This window comes from Siphateles boraxobius, unplaced genomic scaffold (genome assembly GCF_051911475.1).
Source record: "Siphateles boraxobius isolate OS27281-9 unplaced genomic scaffold, OSU_SipBor_1 31, whole genome shotgun sequence".
Taxonomy (NCBI): domain Eukaryota; kingdom Metazoa; phylum Chordata; class Actinopteri; order Cypriniformes; family Leuciscidae; genus Siphateles; species Siphateles boraxobius.
Genome location: NW_027508931.1, coordinates 3,330,001 through 3,349,298, shown reverse-complemented (window position 1 = coordinate 3,349,298; position 19,298 = coordinate 3,330,001). Strand labels below are relative to the sequence as shown.

Here is a 19,298-nt window from a genome sequence, read left to right as displayed (position 1 = left end):
ACAAAATGGCAGGACGGGTGCAGGTCATCTTATTTATAAGAGAAAATATTTTAAAAATTGCACAATAAATAAATACTAAATTCCTGCAATATCAGAGGAATCAGGACCGCGGTTCCAGGAGTCTAGTTTTTTTGTGACAGTGCCACTAGCCAATTCTACACCAACAGAGGAGACATGATTCAAACTTCAAACAAACAAATGCAAAGACTAGACCCATTGGAAATAATTAATTGAGTATGATCTTTTTAGCTTATTTTTAACGTAAGAGCAAGTGTGACTATTTTAAAATGTAATGTGCGAGGCTCTCATTGTCAGCAGTCTCCAGTTATTTTTTAGCTGTGCAAAAACAGTTCATTTTGCTGCTGGATGTTGTAAACTGGTATTTGTTTTCAAATTATTTTAATTGATTAACATACTAATAAACAATTGTTTTACCATTTACTGCACTTTTTAAGTGTGTCACACATCAGATGTGAAGCGCCACGCTGCGGCTAATGAATTGAAGTCTCGTACATGCACAGAAAATAGTCTTTCTTTTCAAGAAAACTGAATTTAAAAACAGAATATAATTCATATATAGAAACAAATTAGGTTAAATATTTCAAGAGGGTTACCAGTCGGTATGTTTAGAGTTAGGACCATTGTTGTGTAAGTTACTCTAAAAAAGTAATTGATTACTAGCTACTAATTACATCTTCAACTGTGTAATTAGATTACTGTAATGATTTGATTACTTATTACTAATTACTTTCCAAACCCCATATTAACCTCAACCAGTTGAACAATACAAGGATAGACACAAAATAAACTTTCTTGCAAATCGATTCGTTCAAATAAACAATATACAACTGCATAAATTATTCTTTAACTGACCAAAGTATTTAAAGGGAGAAGTTTATATTAAAAACATACATTTTAACATTAGATTTTGAACCCACTATTATTTGATATAGAATTGTTTAATCTATATAGTATTTAATGCTATTACATCAGAAGTAGGCTAACTGTAATTAAAGAGTAATTCCTTACTTTATGGGACAAGTAATTAGATTACTTACTAATTAATTACACCCATGGTTAGGACAATATATCAATTAAATTTGTACAATAAAACAACTAAATCATCCTTGAAAATAATAAAATAAATACAGAACGGAATAGTAAGTGCTATAAAATAGTATAAACTCCTAAATCATACCAAAAAAAAAACTAGGGTCTACCCTTTTCAAAAATTGGGCCCTGGTCAAACTTTTTTTGCATACTGCAGTTTTACTGCTAGATGGCAGTAAAGCAACACTAAATATGATAAAGATGGGGACCGCAAGTCTCTTTTCATGAAATACAGTTCACCTGGATTAAATCATATATGCCAGTCACTATGATGGCATGACGTGATGTACAACAAAATCAAGAAAAAAACATTTTGCGTCCTGGCTTCTAGGTTTTATAGCTGTCAACGATGATGATGTCAATGACGAGTAAATAAGTTCAAAGAGTCAATGTTAAAGATCTTCATGTTCTCTGGCAGCGCCTTTTATATATATACTATATATATATATATATATATATATATATATATATATATATATTTAATTATTTAAAACATTATTGACAGAGTTAAACTTATGAAATTGAGTCGAAAGAATTGTTTGATTTTCTATAAAATATAAGTTTTCTCACAAGTTGTTAAAAAACAATGCGAGCGCGTGTCCGTGCTCTTTAGCAAAATACATCAAGATACGACAGGCACACATGTAAAACACAAATGTGTTACTTTCTTTTCTACTCCTTTTCATCTTTTTTTTCTCGATGGTGGCATAGCTCAGAAGAGACAAGCTCATGGTAATGACAGATGAGAACACGGGCGGAGTTCAGAGCTGTGAAAACTAACTGTTGGTTCATTGAGCGCGCGACTCTGGAGTCTGCAGGCGCTTTAACTGGGCGAAGCGCTTTCTTCTTCTTTAACGCCGTTTACCTTCTGATATATGCACTGGGATCTTTTTTTTTTTTGGCTGGATAATTCAATCAACCCACAATCCTTTTGACACGCAGAGTTGCTGCCACCAACAGTAGAAATAACGACAGAAGCCGCTGAAGAAAAATAGGTTGCGTATTGCGCGAGAGCTTCGAGAGGTGAGTTATTATTGAGTTATACAGTGACTTCATGAAGTAATCATTTCGATTCGCAAACACGCAAGTTTGTTACATTTTAACGTGTGAAAGGAAGTAGTAGCCTATACGCATAAACAGTTCCGATGTGGACGATTAAGAAAACAACAAACTGACAAGCTAAAATTTCGAATAATAATTATGCCATTACAAAAGCATCAGAACAACCAAAGAGAACATTATCTTTGAAGGGTGGATTCAGATAAAAAGGCAATTCCCAATACCAAAAGTCGCCCAGTAGCTTCATTCCCTCTAATCCTGTTGATTTCATACATGTTTTGGAAACATTTGTGCATTTTTCTACAAACTATAGATTTAATGAATCTAAAAATGGTTGTGTAACCATCTCGTGCCTGTATAAAGTACTACACTTGCCTTGCACCTTTAATACTTGTATTTATAAAATGCTAATAGTATTTTAAAACAAAATTGCTTGGGTGTTTGTTGTGAAGAACTAGCAATAAAACAATTAGTCTATTTATGCTCGCAATTGTTTTTCAAGCCTTTCAATGAGATGCTCATCATAGAAGAGGTGCATAGAAGAGGCAAGTTCTCATAGAAGAGGCAAGTTCTCATAGAAGAGGCAAGTTCTCATAGAAGAGGCAAGTTCTCTTTGAATGGATTGCATTTTTATTGTAATTTAGAATAACTTAATAGATCCAGCCAACAACAAAAAGAGCAGCACTTCATTGATTCAGTTGCTGTTTCATTGACCCAAGTTTTGTTTTTGTTTTTTTCAGTTGGAGAATTTTTAACTGCATGTAGAGTAGACTGCCACAACCTCCATTCATATTGTTCTCAGTCAGCCATTATAAACCTTTTTTCCCCCCTCAACTGCATGGCTCAACACCTTATCATAGAGTAAACAGGATGTTGCACTTTGAAATCTTTAAGTGAATATTTGGTTTGACAGTTGAGCAAAAGGGTGATGCTTAAACTGCAACACAGTCACATAGATGCTTGAATAATATTGACATTTTTTAAAAATAATTTTTGAATCCGTTTTTAGTAAACAAATTAATCACAAAAAGCAAACTTACAATTAATATTCATAAGAGAATATTTACTTTGACATTAAAGAGCAAATTGAAGTGTGAATTGACATCAGATACTTTAGATCTTCCTCTGTGCTGCTAGTTTGCACATTTTAATCCTATGAACCTTGAAGATAATGCATGACAGTATTACAGGGAAATGATGTGTTTATGATGTAATTGTAAAAGTCCATTGAATGGAAAGCCTCGATGTGTGATTTACGACACTGTTATATTTACTATGTTCCATGTCTGGAGGTTTGACACACAAATACAGGAAGTCAGGTTAAATCATTGTTATTTTGGAGTGTTGCAAAATAAATGACATACACACTACAAATAAAGGTGGTGTCTATGGGTTACTTGTCTTCTTCCTTTGAGAGAATGTATATATACATTTAATTTCTTGCGATTACCACCTCACTTCACAAAAACAAACTAAAATTGTTTCTACTCTAATTCACTTACCAAGGAAGTCTATGGGGCAAAGCAGAAGTGACGCTCATATTTTTGGTAAAGCATTTACATGAATTATTCCACACAAAAAAGTTTGTCAAAACAAACCTGTGATGATGAACTAAATGTTCACAAGTAAACAGTGTATAATTATGTCAAATCTCTTTCAGTTATTATTTCACATTTATATCAAACTTACTTACACGGCCAAGACAGGAGTTGAAATATCTTATGTCATTTTTTTCCTCTGTAGTATAACATAACATAACATAAAACATAACATAACAGCATCATAGTATAATACAATATATATACTTATCGGCCACTTTATTGGGTACAAATATGCATATAAATATCTTTCAGCCAATCACATGGCAGCATCTCAATGCATGTTGACAAGGTCAAGACGATCTGCTGAAATTCAAGCTGAGCATCAGAATAGGGAAGAAAAGTGATTTTTGAGGGGCTTTGAACGTGGCATGGCTGTAAATGCCAGACGGGCTGGTCTGAGTAAATCATAAACTGCAGATCTACTGGGATTTTCACACACCACCTTCTCTAGGGTTTGCAGAGAATGGGTCGAAAAAGAGAAAAGTTCTGTGGGCGAAAATGCCTTGTTGATTCAGAGGTCAGAGGAGAATTGCCAGACTAGTTAGAGCTGAAAGGAAACAAATAAACTCAAATAAACACTCATTACAACCGTGGTCTGCAGAAGAGCATTTCTGAACTCACAATACATCGAAACTTGAAGCAGATGAGCTACAGCAGCAGAAAAACACAATCCTGTCAGATAAGAACAGGAAACTAAGGCTACAATTCACATGCGTTCACCCAAATTGGACAATAGAAGTTTGGAAAAAACATTGCCTGGTCTTATGAGTTTCAATTTCTGCTGCAACATTCAGATGGCAGGGTCAGAATTTGGTGTAAGGAACATGAAAGCATGAATCCATCCTGCCTTGTATCAACGGTTCAGGCTTCTGGTGGTGTAATGGTGAGAAGGATATTTTCTTGGCTCACTTTGGGTCCCTTAGTACCAATCTACAGTCCACAGTCTACTTGAGTATTGTTTCTGACCATGTCATCCCTTTATGAACACAGTGTACAATCTTCTGATGGCTACTTCCAGCAGGATAATGTCACAATGCTCAGATCATGTCAAACTGGTTTCTTGAACATGACAATGAGTTGACTATACTAAAATGGCTTCCACAGTCACCAGATCTCAATTCAATAGAGCACCTTTGGCATGTGGTGGACAAATCTGCAGCAACTGCGTGATGCTATCATGTCAATATGGACTAAAATCTCTAAGGAATGTTTCCAGTACTTTGTTGAATCCATGCCATTAAGAATTAAGGCAGTTCTGACGGCAAATGGGGGTCTCAGCCCTGTTCTTGCATGGTATATCTAATAAACTGGCCGGATATCTCATAGATGCTATTAGCAGTGCAGTCTGATGTTTTTCATGTTCCAACAATGAAATATGCGATATTTATTTTATTTCTACAGTCCGCATTATTTATTATGACTTCACCATGAGCAATATAATCACTATAATAATGGTTAATAAAATCATAACAGCATGCTCCATATTTGATTACAGCCCTACACTTGTTTTCCACTCGTTAATGTCGAGCTGTGTATTATCTGGCACTGCACCTTGGAGATAAGTGATGAAGGGTTGAGTTGATGATCACTTAGAGGTTAAGTCATCTTGGAAATGTGTTGCCATTTTGACCTCAAACGGCGGGTTTATGTCAGGATAAGACACTGAATGATTTTATGGACATTGGTCCTGACAATAGCGATTACATTAGGAAGCAAGGTTAAGAGGAGGGTTAATCATTTGTGGAGTGTTTCTGACGTTGCACGTACTCCACATGTCTCATCCGGTTGTGCACTTTCTTGAATGAGATTTAGTTGAGACTGTATCTTTTTCCATGACATCATGGTTATGTGGAACGTGTCATTATTCTGGGAATGGTTACCACCGCTACACCGCTGCACTATATAATGGTTGTTTGAATACAGAGTACATTTAGAATCTGAACAGCCATTACAAACTCAAAGATGCCGGTTTGGGATGGAAACTTAGGTGAGTTTTCTTCTTATTTCCCAGGTTATCAAGAAATCGTTCCACTGTTTATAATTTAGTGTAAGATGTTTGTCCACAATGGATTTCCCCCCTAATTTTCTTTAGAAAAAAAGCCAACTTTGAAGCCGGTATGGTGAGGTACTTACAATGGATGTGAATTGGACAGTTTTGGAGGGTCAATATATTTTTTTTCGTTCTAAAATCATATTAATACAGGTATTGGTTGTCTTGTGTCTACATGTCTGAAACTGTGAGTATGTTAATGTTTATGGATTAGCCCCATTTACTTCCATTGTACAGTGCCTCACTGTAACCAAGAGTTTTGCTTTTTTGAAGAAAGTTTACATTTTTTAAAAATACTTTTTTCCCCAAATGTGTGCCACTGGAAATTATGCGCTTTACTAACTTGGATAGTACCTCTTGTTAACATAATACATTGTAGTGCTACAGGTGATGTATTGTAACATGATTGTGAAGTCATTTTCACTCATGCTTTGTCTATGGTGGTCACAGCCTAAATGTGGTTTGTGACATTAACTTAGAAAGAGACAGTGGTACATCAGTATCTAAGCAACAAGAGCCCTCGCTGTATTCCTCATGTCCTGGTGTGAGGCTTGTGTTCTGTGTGCGCGAGTGTCTGTGTGAATTGATGCATGTGGAAATCATAGAATGTTTTCATGTTTAGTGTTTATTTGAGGAGTTTTTGTCAGGGGACAATGAACTTAGGCATCCCTGTCTCAGACGTGTGGGCAAGTCATTTCTGTCAGAAAAGGGTAAACAATGCTGTGTAATTCATTTATTTACAAGGTTCTAGTATCCTAATCATATAATTTGCCATTTTACCGTTTTACTTTTCTTTTCTCTTTTTACCCTGTAAAGCCTAACATATGGAATAATAGTTAAAAGAAAAAACTCAAATCTAAAAAATATATTTTGTTTCTTTGTTGAGTATTTTATTTGATACATCAGGTTTTTATGGCTTATAGTAGGAGAATCTTGAAGCTCATACTTGAAATGAAAAAAAAAACCACCTAATTTTTATTCTGATGAGGCCCAAAATTGAGCAAAATATGCAATTTGCTGCAGTTGATAATATTCATATGGCAAAAGAGTTCTGATAGCTTATAATGTAAATCAATGATATCTTTATAACATTATAGTAGAAAACTGACTTAAAATGCATATAAATATCAGTTGTCACTCCATATCTCCCAATTAGTAAGAATATATTTGAATGCTTAGTTTTATGATCAAAGCTCTGTAGTTTTTTTTTATTGTGGGGGGCAAAACATAAAATGCAATGCAATACAATGTTGATTAATATAAATGTTCCTCAAAAGCATGAGGTATCATATTAGTTACTCTCATTTTAACATGATTTTTTTCTTAAAATGATGTATGGATAATCAAGTAAATCAAGTTTTTAGAATAATAATAAAAGTAATTTTACTTGCTAAAGAAGGCATCTAGTAGATTCTGCACAACTGGTTATTTAGAAACGTTTTGATTAAGTTGGCTATTTAGAGGCCTTAGAAATTTGCATTTCAAATTTGATACAGTAGGCAGTATTACTTTTTAAAGAGAATTAGACATATAGTGAATTTCAAAAGTCTGAGACCACTGGTCAAAATGCTTGTTATATCAGCATAACATAATGCTTAACATAACATAAAATAACATAACATAACATAACATAATGAGAAAAACTTTGATTTGAAAAATTGTTTAACCTGTCCGGAAGACCTGACCTGTTAATAAAAAACATGCTTAGTGTCAAATTTGCTTATTTGAATGTCCTAGACGTAGTACAGTAACTTAATATTATTTAATTTAATTAATATTATTTAATTAAAGTAATATTCTAATACTTCATATTTCCTATCAGTTTTATGTCGTAGTATTTTCTTGTTTTCTAGTATTTTCTTGAATAATACTTTGCAAATGAGTATGTAAGAAGTTATAGTAAGAATTGAAATAGTGTTTTGTTGCCCCCAGGGTGTGGGAGAGGAGGTACTCCCATCTCCATGGCCCATACTCTGGCCTCGGGCCCCGACGCGGGTCCTGCCATTGGGAACCAGCACTGCATCACAAAGGTAGAGCTCTCCGTCTGCGGCTCCAACCTGCTGGACCGTGACGTGGCATCCAAGTCTGACCCTTTCTGTGTTCTTTTCCATGATGTGGATGGCAACTGGGTGGAGGTAAGGAGTGATGAAATTAATTTTCCACCTCACCTTTTGGTTAACCTTTAATAAAATCTGGTGTAGTTAGAGATAGAATGAAGAGAGAAGATTGACATGCGAATATGATGGAAAAGAAGATGGAAGTATAGAAGCTGAGAAGCATAAAAGCTGAAATAGCTGGCATGTAGGAAGCAAAATATAATATAAAAAAACATGAACCAAAGAGGAAAATAGGTTGCAGTGAGCACACGCGTCCTGTACAGTCTCTACGGGACCATGCCCTCAGCGGCCCGGTCATCGCAGGCCAGTGCTGCCGGTCGGTAGGACGAGCCAGTTCATGAAATCACTCTTCCACGGTACACTGTAGCCATGGAAACACCGCGGACAAGCAAAGGAATGTGTTTGTTGTATAAAAATGCATGGTTAAATGCATTTTAGAACATGATGTGTTCAGGAATTTAGAACGCTAATAATAAATGAAAGTTTCCATACAGATAAATAATAAACAAGCGCTGGCCAAGCTCTCTGTCATGTTCTCATGATCTTTACACCAGTATAGTAGTGATCGCCCATAATGCAAAATAATTTAATTCTTATTACTGTAGTATTTAATAATATATTTGGTAACACTTAAGTTCTCACTATTGACTAATTGCTTAGTAGCATGCATATTACTAGGATATTGGTTGTTTATTAGTCATTATAAAGCACACGTTAATGCCTTATTCTGCATGACCATATTCTACATCTCTTAATCCTAGCCATTTGAGGCAAAAGTCATAGTTAATAGTGAGAATTGGACCATAATCTAAAGTGTTTATGACAATATATTTTTGTATATAAATATATACTGTTGTGCTGTCTTTAATTTATGCTGCCTTGAAGTTAATATTTGTATTACACTAATATTTTATTACTCTACTACAGTAATGAGAATATATTTAGGGTCGGTAATGGGAATTACATATTAAAAAATGAATGACAAATAAACATTACAAATGATTACAAAAACAATTTACAAAAAACAAAAGAAATTTTTAGAACTTTTTGCTTTATAATTGCCATGAAAATAATGTTACAATCCCAAAAAAATCATCATACTTTTTGTGCAAAAACAGTGTTTGATTTGATTATGGTGTGAGATGTGACTTGAGAATATTGATAAATTAATTGGCCAACCTGATATATTGAGCTATAATTAACTTTTAGCATTTCAATCTCTTTTCAGTTAAAGTCGGCATGAAGCAAAGGTTGAGATAGCCTATTCTTCCCTATTGTGATGTATATCCGAGTGAAACGAAATGTAGAGTGGATGACTGGATTTCTTCCTCTGGAATTGATTGGATCGGAGTTGGGCGTTGCTAACTAAATGGAGGCAGACCTGAATTCCAGTTTGCAGTCTGTTCAGTTATGATTTGGGAAGATTCGAGGGGGAGAGGGTGTTGACTTTTTGATTAAAGATTACAAGTGCACATGAAAAAAAATAAAATAATGATGTGCATGGATAAGTCATTTATAAAAAAAAAACACTGCAGCACTTTGTAAAAAATAAGAATGTCAAAAAATAAGAACTGTTCATTTGGATGTCAGGATGACTTATTAGCGGAGATCCACATATTTGTATTACACCACTGAAAGACACATAGCCTAATGTGTTGTATTAAGTTGGTGTAAATTCCGATAATCACCTGTATTTGTATGTCATTTCAGCTGGCCCGAACGGAGACGGCCGTGAACAACCTGAATCCAGTATTTGGTGTGAAATTCCAAGTGGATTACCACTTTGAGGAGGTCCAGAAACTCAAGTTTGCCATGTTTGATGAGGACAAGTGCAGCAGCCAGCTTTACGAACACGACTTTCTGGGCGAGTTCACCTGCACGTTGGGAGTGGTACGGTAACACTAACATATTTTATCGGCTTCCAGATCAATCTGCTGTATGCTGTTTCACATCACTATAATTGGATAATCTTAAGCTTTTATGATCTTAGTTATGATAAATTAGCTCTCTGTATCGCCTCTACTTGTGCATTTATCGGGCCATCTGTTCTGTTTTAGATTGTGTCGAATAAGAAGCTACATCGACCACTGATTCTGGCTAATGGCAAGCCAGCAGGGAAGGGGGCCATCACAGTAAGACACCACATAACACACCATAACAGACATATGCATTAACAGAGTTCGTACTAGAGCATCATGATATGCTCCGTTTTGTCTAGATAACAGCCCAGGAGTTATCAGACAACAGAATAATCACCCTAACCATGTGTGGGAGGAAGCTAGATAAAAAGGTGAGTTAAGAGGTTGTGATAACCATTCAAGCACTTTAAAAAGCACTCAGCGATAGAAAATGATGATGTTTTTGTTTGTGGCTGTTTTTCAGGACTTCTTCGGTAAATCAGACCCCTATTTAGAATTTCACAAACAAGGGGATGATGGAAAATGGATGATGGTTCACAGAACAGAGGTAAGATGCTAAATAGACTCTATGTTGCTGATACTCTCATGTATATACAATTTTGTTCTACAGTTTTAGCAGATGTTAAGCTTGTGGTTCAGCCTGTGTTATTAAAGGCCAGGAAAAAATAATAATAGCCATTTGTATGTGTGACTTCAGGTCATTAAGAACACTTTGGATCCTGTATGGAAGCCTTTCACAGTGCCTCTAATCTCACTTTGTAATGGAGATGTGGACAGAAACATCAAGGTGTGTGGTTTATATATTAAGTACATATTATGCTATCTAGTCTTATAGTCTGTGTTTGAAGAGTCCAAGTGGAACTTAGTCTTGGTCAATTTATATAAAAATAAAAACATCATGTGTCCTCTTTACTTGGATTTTAAATGCAACTTCCAAAACATTATGTGTATAGCTTTACAACTTAGATTATTATAGGTGGAAAAAATCTGTTTTTCTTTGTCAGAAATCACATATTTCTATTTAGTAGGAATGCATTAAATTGATCAAAAAAGGTGACAGTAAAGACATTTATAATGCTACAAATTTGATATAATATAATACTAAAAAAATATTAAGCAGCACAACTGTTATCAATATTGATAATAACAAGAATTGTTTCAACAAATCAACATATTAGAATGATTTCCGAAGGATCATGTGACACTGAAAACTGGAGTAACGTCTGCTAAAATTCAGCTTTTCCATCAGAGGAAGAAATTACATTTTTAAATATATTAAATATAAAACAGTTCAAATAAATTTCAAAAATAATTCACAATTTTACTCTAACTTGGATCAAATAAATGCAGCCTTGATGAGCAAAAGAGACTATCAAAAACTTTAGAATAGTACTTTACATGTCCAAATTTATTATATCCAATCAAATCGCAGCTGTAGAAGATAATTGGTTACCCTCAAAATTCTTATTTTTCTGCTGTAACAAAATGTCAAAGCTGCTCTTTTTCATACAACAAAAAAGCATGATGATTGCTTGCTGTCAAGATTTTTGCTTGGTTTATAAAAAAAATCCATGTCTTATCTCACCCTGATGACCAAGAATTAATTCTACAAAAGAGTTTAATAGCCTCCCTTCCCTTTCACATTCATACGTGTCACAACTCGCAATAATTGTGTGATGTCACAGGTGCTGTGCTACGATTACGACAACGACGGAGGCCATGACTTCATCGGCGAGTTTCAGACCACCGCTAACAAGATGAGCGAAGCACAGAATGCAGTGGAGGTGGGCTTGCCTTCAATTAACACAAGAGAATTTTAATTTCCAGAATGTAGGAACTAAATGCGTGAAGTAAAGCTTGGCTCACATTAATGCCTGCCACTCTTGCGCCAGAATACTATGTGAGTACTAGCCATGCCTCATTATCTGGCATAATGAAGCTGAGAATTAGTGAGTGAGAGAGGGAGAGACAGAGAGAGAAGGAGAGAAGAGGTGGGAGGGAGAAACAGAAGAGTGTATAACTGGCTCTTTTGAGATGCAAATCGCTCTTATTTTACCGCTGCCTTGTTTACCAGAACAAGCATTGTTTGTTGCCAGTCACACTTAGGCAGAACATGCGTAAATGTCCTGGAGAATGAGTATGTGTACTAATTAACATCCTTTCACTGGTTTCAGGTGCTGACATTCTGTTGCACAGCCTTAGCTTAGAGATATGATGAATTTTGTGCCATGTTGTAAAGGAATCGAGTGGTTATTACCTCTCAGTGTTCACATTTCACTCAAATGCTCACACTAGAATTCACAGATGATGCTGATACTTGTATTATCTTTTCAGAATAGACAATGTTGCTGTATGGTGGCATGTATACAGCAATATCTAAATTTGATGTCTCAAATTTGCTTAAGGGAGACCTTACATAACATAGACAAATAACATTCATTTATATTATATATAAAAATTAGAAATGATTTAAAAGTGGACTGTAACACTGCTCTCTGTTTACAGGTTGAGTTTGAATGCATTAATCCCAAAAAACAGAAGAAAAAGAGCTACAAAAACTCTGGGATCATAATTGTGAAGTCATGTAAGGTAAGTAAATAAAAAGGGAAAGCAATTTCACACATTTGCTATGCACTGGCAACAAAAAAGCGGTATTAAATACATTCTGCTTGCACATTAAAGCACCTTCCTTGTTCTGGCTTATTTAATTACATTTATATTACAAATAAAAGGCCTTTAATTGTGGCTTCGCTGTATGGGCAGATTAGCTTATTAGTGCTAAATCCCCTTTAAATAACATGTATTAATATCAGCACAAAACACCTGTCACTCCTGCACCGTCACTGTTTAATCACCTCTACTGATGGATTCAGGCATTAAAGCAGAATATGACTCAGTGGTTCTCACTAAATCTCTATTTGAACTTAACCATTTTACAACCTTTAGCTTAAGGCAATGTCAAAGGGTGGTTACGTGCTATATTTATGTGAATATAAGATGTTTTGTTCCTTTTTTAGATTACGAGAAACTACTCGTTCCTGGACTACATCTTGGGTGGCTGTCAGCTCATGTTTACTGTGAGTATGAAAACGTCACCTCTGGAATTACATTTTATTTTTTCTTTGTCACAGATTTGAGGGGAGGGGGGTTCATGCATGCAGAATGCAATAACCTCATTTGTATTCAGATGATTTCGAAAATATATTCTGTCACTGACAAAAAATTCAGCTGAAAAGCACAATGGCAGAATGCAATAAAGAAGTTGTGAAGAGTCAGATTTGTATGGTGGATCCATTTGATGGTTTACATCACTGAATTTTGAGCAAATGATAGTTAAAGTCAAATTTGTTGAATCAGACTAAAAGCCTGTTTTCTTTACGTACACTGTCCAGTTGAGCAGGCTCTATATATGGTTCCTTTATGTGACTCAATTGCCTTCACCAGTGTGATTGGTAAAAAATAATACAGAAAGTGAGTGAAATTCACAGGTTGCTATAGTTACAGTGTGCTGCAGTGTAGAGGTTCATGTCTCTCATTTGAAACTAAAGACAGAGGAGATGTTAAAAAAAACAAAAAAGAGAGAGGGAGAGAATGAGAGAGAAACCGTGTGAGCCTCTGAACAAAGGAAAGTGATTTGGATATTTTGTTTGCGTGATGCACGGTTGTTTGTTGCCCTACAGATTATGATGAGGCCTTACCATGCAGATTTCACCAGTAGGGCAGTTTCTGTATAGATTATTATTATTTAAAAATATTTATCTAGCTTTTTAAGGATTAGTTCATCCAAACAAGAAAATATTGTCAACATTTTATTCACTTTTACATTATACTAAACCTGTATGATTTTCTTTTTAATGTAAAAATTTTGAATACAATTTTACATACATTTCAAGCTTCAAAAAGGAAGTCAAAGCATCATAATACTGGTCAATATCTGTAACCACAAGATATTAGCTCACTCAACCCTCAATTGAGCGGTTAGTTATTGAGTTGAGAACGGATCAGTTTGATTCATGAATGAATCATTCAGAATCATTTGTGAACTGAAACACTGATTCAGTGAAAAAAAAGATTCCTAAAAAAGAGGCTCAAAAGAAGGATTTGTTCATGAATCACATCACTACTTAGATTAAGTAACATCAAGTACATTTTTTTGATGAACTGTCTCTTTAAGCTTTAAATATAGACAGTATTTGTGAAGACATTCAAACGTTATCTGTCTCTAATTTTTCCAGTGCTTTTCTTCAGAGCTGCAGCTGTGATCTCAGTTCTCAGTTCTTGTGCAGCTTCAGTGCATCTGTTTACCAAGTGCTCCTCAAAGCATCTTTATAAAGGCAGTCGAGATCAGGGTTCAGGATTGGGCAAACAGACTCCTGAATTCAGCATTCAGAAGCGGTGTTTTCTCTTTATATTGAGGCTTTTAGGATTTTACCTACCGTAGACCAGAAATTTACACAATTCTTGAGAGGAGAATTGGGGAAGGCCTGCAGGTTATTTTGATTCATTTTGAAGTAGAAATCAAACATTTGTGTTTGTTAGTTGTGGTCACTTGGCTATAACTAGTTTTAAACTGTGCTTCTTTTTAAACAAAAAGTTCACCCAAAAATGAAAATTCTGTAATATATGTTGCGATGGTGGAGGCAGGGCCGGTCCTCCCTATACGCAAGTACTCAAGTTGCGTAGGGCCCCCGAACCACCAGGAGGCCCCCTTGCTCTCAAAGATGATATAATGTCTATGACTGTGATTAATAGAATTTTAGTTTCATTTTTGATCTTGGTTTCCAACGATTATGAAAACACAATGCCGCATTCAAAGTGGTGGGCTTTCGCCTTTCCTACGTAACATCCAAATCAGCCAAATCATGTAATGTGACTGTTGTAATCAGTCTCATGCCGGACTTGCTCGATTCTAAAAAGGAGTTAAAAAGCGTAAGTGGCTTTCTGTGTGCGCATGGACCAGAATAGGCTACTTTGGGCTTCTGGCGTGTGACGGAAAAATACACACAAAAAATATGTCTGAATGTCCGTTTTGGGGAGTTTTCACTTAAACGCATTCAGTTATGTCTTAAGTGGACATAAACAGTTGGAAAAGTAATCGAATGCTTGTCAGTATATTATATGCGTGCATTTGGTCTTAAAGTGACAGCAGCCTAATAAACCTGCTGCTCTCTGTCATTTAGCGTTAATCTAACAACTAAAGAAATCGAGATAATCATTCACTGCTCTTCACTGAATAAGTTTAGTAACTATAATCAATAATAATCAATGTATATTTAATTCATACGGTGAAGACTTTACAGTGTTGTATTTTTCACATTTGATTAAGCTAAATATCTCCATTTGTGTTCCACAAAAAAAGTAAAGAAGTAAAAAAGTTTAAAAAAATATCATTTGAAATGAGGGTGAGTTAATGATGAGAGAATTTATATACTTTGAAGGGCGTATAGCATATTCCATATTTATCTATTGCAAGAAAGGTGATCTCACAAAGACAATGGAAAATGTGAAGTTAACAGTTGTAACAGTCACACCAGAGAAAATATAGTAGACATCACTTTGGTTTATACTCATGTGCTAAACTTCACAGCTCTGTCACCCGGAGGCCATGACAGGCAATGTGAGGATGACTACAAGAAAGGGCACCCTCATTCTGTCACCTCCCATTCCCTTCGCCCTATCATTTCCACTCTCTTCCCTTTCCGTTCCTTCATTAATCTGTTTTCAGCCCCGGGGGGAGTGATCATCCAGTGGTTAGGTGTGCTCTAGCAAGTGTGAAGGTTAGACACTGGTCTCTCTGCACTGGTAAATGTTTCTTGTAAGCATGTAGTCAGAGAACATGTCTCCTGGTTCATGACTGCAATAGGACAGAGCTATCAGATCTCAGCTTGAGCAGATCTGACGGTTCAACCTCCCTGGGTGATAACAACATCGCCTTTAGCTAAGAGCTTTGATGCCCCACTAACTGAGGGAAAAGCTTATGAAATGCATTGTACTAACAGCTGCTTGTCTTTTTTATAGACCAGCCCAATTGGCACACATTACCATATTACATTGTGGATGTGTGTTTCTCCAGGTTGGCATTGACTTCACAGCGTCCAATGGAAACCCCAGGGAGCCGTCATCTCTGCATTATATCAACCCAATGGGCAGCAACGAATATCTGTCTGCCATCTGGGCTGTAGGACAGATCATCCAAGACTATGACACGTATGTAACAGTGCTTTTAATAAAAAACACAATTTAAAGGTCTACTTATGGCCACAAAAGCAGTGTCTGGTAAAATCACACTTCTCCTTCACACTTCATGTCCACAGGGACAAAATGTTTCCTGCACTTGGATTCGGGGCTCAACTCCCACCCGACTGGAAGGTAAGAAAGATTGTCTGTAAATGTGCGTGCATTTTTGTCAATGTAAATTTACTTTTGCATGTTTATTAATTTTTGTGCATCTCATAGTAGTTGTCCTTTTAAATAATCAAATGGAATTGAATGTGAAAGCCTGCTAATGCTTCGGAAATGTGAAATGGAAACAAGAATGTGAAGTGCAAGACAGAGAAGAGGTAGATAAAGAAAATGAATAATACTCACATATCCCAGTGATTATACAACTGTCATCCCATCTGCGTTGCCATGGCGCTGAAGTGAATACAAGGAAGTCTGAGGGGGGGCATTTCACAAGGAATAAATTGCACCCGCCGATAGCGCCGTTTATTTGCACACGTTGGGTTTGTATTAGCACCCAATTCGCTGAAAGGAAGTATGCAAATGATGCCAAAAGTGCACTTATCTTTGGCACTTATTGTATATTCCCAGTAATAACATTCATCTCCATCATTTGATCATCATTTGATGAATAGCTGCTGTCATGATCAATAGAAATCTTCATTTCTGTAATAAGCTGAATTTACATACAATAGTTTTAATAAGAAACTAATTATATAATAGTAAAAAACATTTTTTGAGCATCAAATCAGCATCTTAGAATGATTTCTAAAGGTTCATAAAACATTAAAGACTGAAGTAGTTGGTACAAATACATTAAAATAGAAAGTTACAATTTTAATATTTACCGTTACTGTATTTTTTTTTATCAAATAAATGCATTCTGGGTAAGCATTAGAGACTTCTTTTTAAAAAAAACTTAGTGACCACAAACTTTTGAATAGTAGTATATATCGTAATTTATATTAAAATGACATTAGCTCTGTTTTAGATGTATTTTTGGTTGTTGTTTTTTTCCCAGCTACTCTTATCATTGTTCTTTTTCTCTTTGTATTCCAGGTATCCCATGAATTTGCAATCAACTTTAACCCCACAAACCCTTTCTGCTTAGGTGAGGCTCACAAACATCGTATTTTCAAATAACTATTTGTTCTGCCTGTAGTTACAGTAGCATAAATGATGGTGTTTTATATGCATGCAGGTGTGGAGGGGATCGTTGAAGCTTATTCCAACTCCCTGCCTCACATCCGCTTCTATGGACCCACCAACTTTTCCCCCATCATCAACCACGTGGCCCGCTTCGCTACCCAGGCCCTCCAGCAGGACACTGCCGCAGTAAGTACCTAAAAGTTCAGGAGGAGCATGGTTTTTCTGCAGGGAAAGTAGGAAGGAAGTCTAGTTGGTTAAGCTAGTCTTGTGCTAGAAACCATTCACAGCTTGGATCGACTTCATTTTTACCGTTTTGGAAGTACATTTAGCTTTTTTTTGGATTTTATGATAACTTGTACATTAAATAAATGATGGATTTATCAGATAACTGTCTGTAACGCTTGCCATCTGTTGGCCATGGCAGTCTCACATGTGAAGCTAAAGCACTTTGGAAATCCCTCTGGATGAGAGCATCTGCTAAATGTTTTAAATGCATTTTGCCTGCTGTCACTGTTTAGCAGTTTAACAGTTAATGGCCACTCATTAAATGAACAAAAAGGCTTGTCCTCAAGTCACAGATGGATGTGTCTGTGTCAGAGTAGTGCCGAACAACAACTGTCCATTTAAAAGCATCATTAGACTCATTACATCCCATTACTTTTGTCAACTTTGCCCATAAGAATATGAGGAAAAACTGCAGTGGATCCACACCCACTTTACATAAATCTCTCCACTTACAGAAGAACAGTACTACTCTGTGTTCCCCCTCAGACATTGAGTGGAAACTGTGAAACTCCTCGGTTTCTTAGATATGTGCAACATTTGAGCGAGGTACGAGCGAGGAGACTAGGGCTCACACTCTTCTGCGATAGCACAATGTGTCTGTGTTTCTTTAGGCAGGGTGTTCCCACAGCTTTCCACTTGTGAAGTTTTGCTCACTCTGTAAACTTCCTGTCAGCGTGTGCAAAATTAGCTTCAGTCTCAACTGTGGCTCTGCAAGTGCCTCTTGACTCTAGCTGATTCTAAGCTTGCAATTTTGACTTAATTACTAACCTAATCAACTGTAGATTGATTTTTTTTTCCTTTGAAATATTTTAAAATTCACACTTTGAAAATCTCTCATTTTATCTGCAGCACAGACAATTTTACTGTTAAATTGACTGTTTTGCTTCACTGTACTCAAGAAGTACATACAATAATGAAACTTCTGTCATCATTTACTCCCCCTCATGTCATCGCAATATTGTATGATTTTATTAGGTTTGGAGTACAAAAGGCGAAGTTAAGCTGAATGTACTGGTTGTTTTTTTCCCATAAAATGAAATAAAGGGGGCAGTGAGTGTCAAGTTCAAAAATATGCATCATAGAAGAAGAACAAAACCCCAACACTCAAATCTCACATTTTGTTACTGACATGCCAAATTTGAGTAACAATTTTGAGCAACGACTTTTATGGTACATTTTATGTCCTTTCAGGAGCTTGATAAAACCTCTAGTCACCATTCACTTTTATTATACCGTTCAAAACGTTGGTAAAAAAATGACAGTAAAGTTTTTTATAATTGAACAAAAGATTTATATTTCAAATAAGTGCTGTTCTATTGAAGTTTCTATTTATCAAAGAATCCTGAAAAAAAATCCACAAAAATATTAAGCAGCCGAACTACAGTATTATTAACATTGATGAAAATTGAAGAAATGTTTTTTTGAGCAGCAAAACAGCATATTAGAATGATTTCTGAAGGATCATGTGACACTGAAGACTGAATTGAAAATTCAGCTTTGCTATCACAGGAATAAATAACATTTTAAAATATATTAAAATAAATACATTAAAATAGAAAACATTAATTTTGTTTTGTAATAATAATTCCCAATATTAGTGTTTAAACAGTATTATCAATCAAATAAATAAATTGGTGAGCATAAGAGAGTTCTTTCAAAAGCATAAAAAAATCTTACCAACCCCAAACTTTTGAACAGTTTTTTATATTGAAAAAAAAGTTTTGTTAGAGTTTCCAGTATAGGGAGTTGAACCGTGGATCCATCTTTAAGTGTCATATGGAAATTC

The 19,298-nt window shown here is 35.6% G+C and overlaps 1 protein-coding gene across 2 annotated transcripts in view; it reads left to right on the top strand.

Moving 5' to 3' along the window:
* The first annotated feature begins 1,817 nt into the window (after positions 1-1,817).
* Positions 1,818-19,298, top strand: part of cpne2 (copine II) — a 28,640-nt gene continuing 11,159 nt past the window's right edge. The window contains exons 1-14 of one of the 2 annotated variants that reach the window (XM_077193358.1): positions 1,818-2,133; positions 7,753-7,955; positions 9,648-9,827; positions 9,995-10,069; positions 10,156-10,227; positions 10,320-10,403; positions 10,554-10,643; positions 11,542-11,640; positions 12,362-12,445; positions 12,874-12,933; positions 15,930-16,063; positions 16,171-16,225; positions 17,138-17,189; positions 17,280-17,413. In XM_077193358.1, the coding sequence (XP_077049473.1) occupies positions 7,782-7,955; positions 9,648-9,827; positions 9,995-10,069; positions 10,156-10,227; positions 10,320-10,403; positions 10,554-10,643; positions 11,542-11,640; positions 12,362-12,445; positions 12,874-12,933; positions 15,930-16,063; positions 16,171-16,225; positions 17,138-17,189; positions 17,280-17,413 (1,293 nt within the window). In that variant the 5' untranslated portion in view covers positions 1,818-2,133; positions 7,753-7,781. Of the gene's footprint in view, positions 2,134-5,679; positions 5,758-7,752; positions 7,956-9,647; positions 9,828-9,994; positions 10,070-10,155; positions 10,228-10,319; positions 10,404-10,553; positions 10,644-11,541; positions 11,641-12,361; positions 12,446-12,873; positions 12,934-15,929; positions 16,064-16,170; positions 16,226-17,137; positions 17,190-17,279; positions 17,414-19,298 lie in introns of those variants that run through there. The other variant, XM_077193357.1, reaches the window with a different exon arrangement.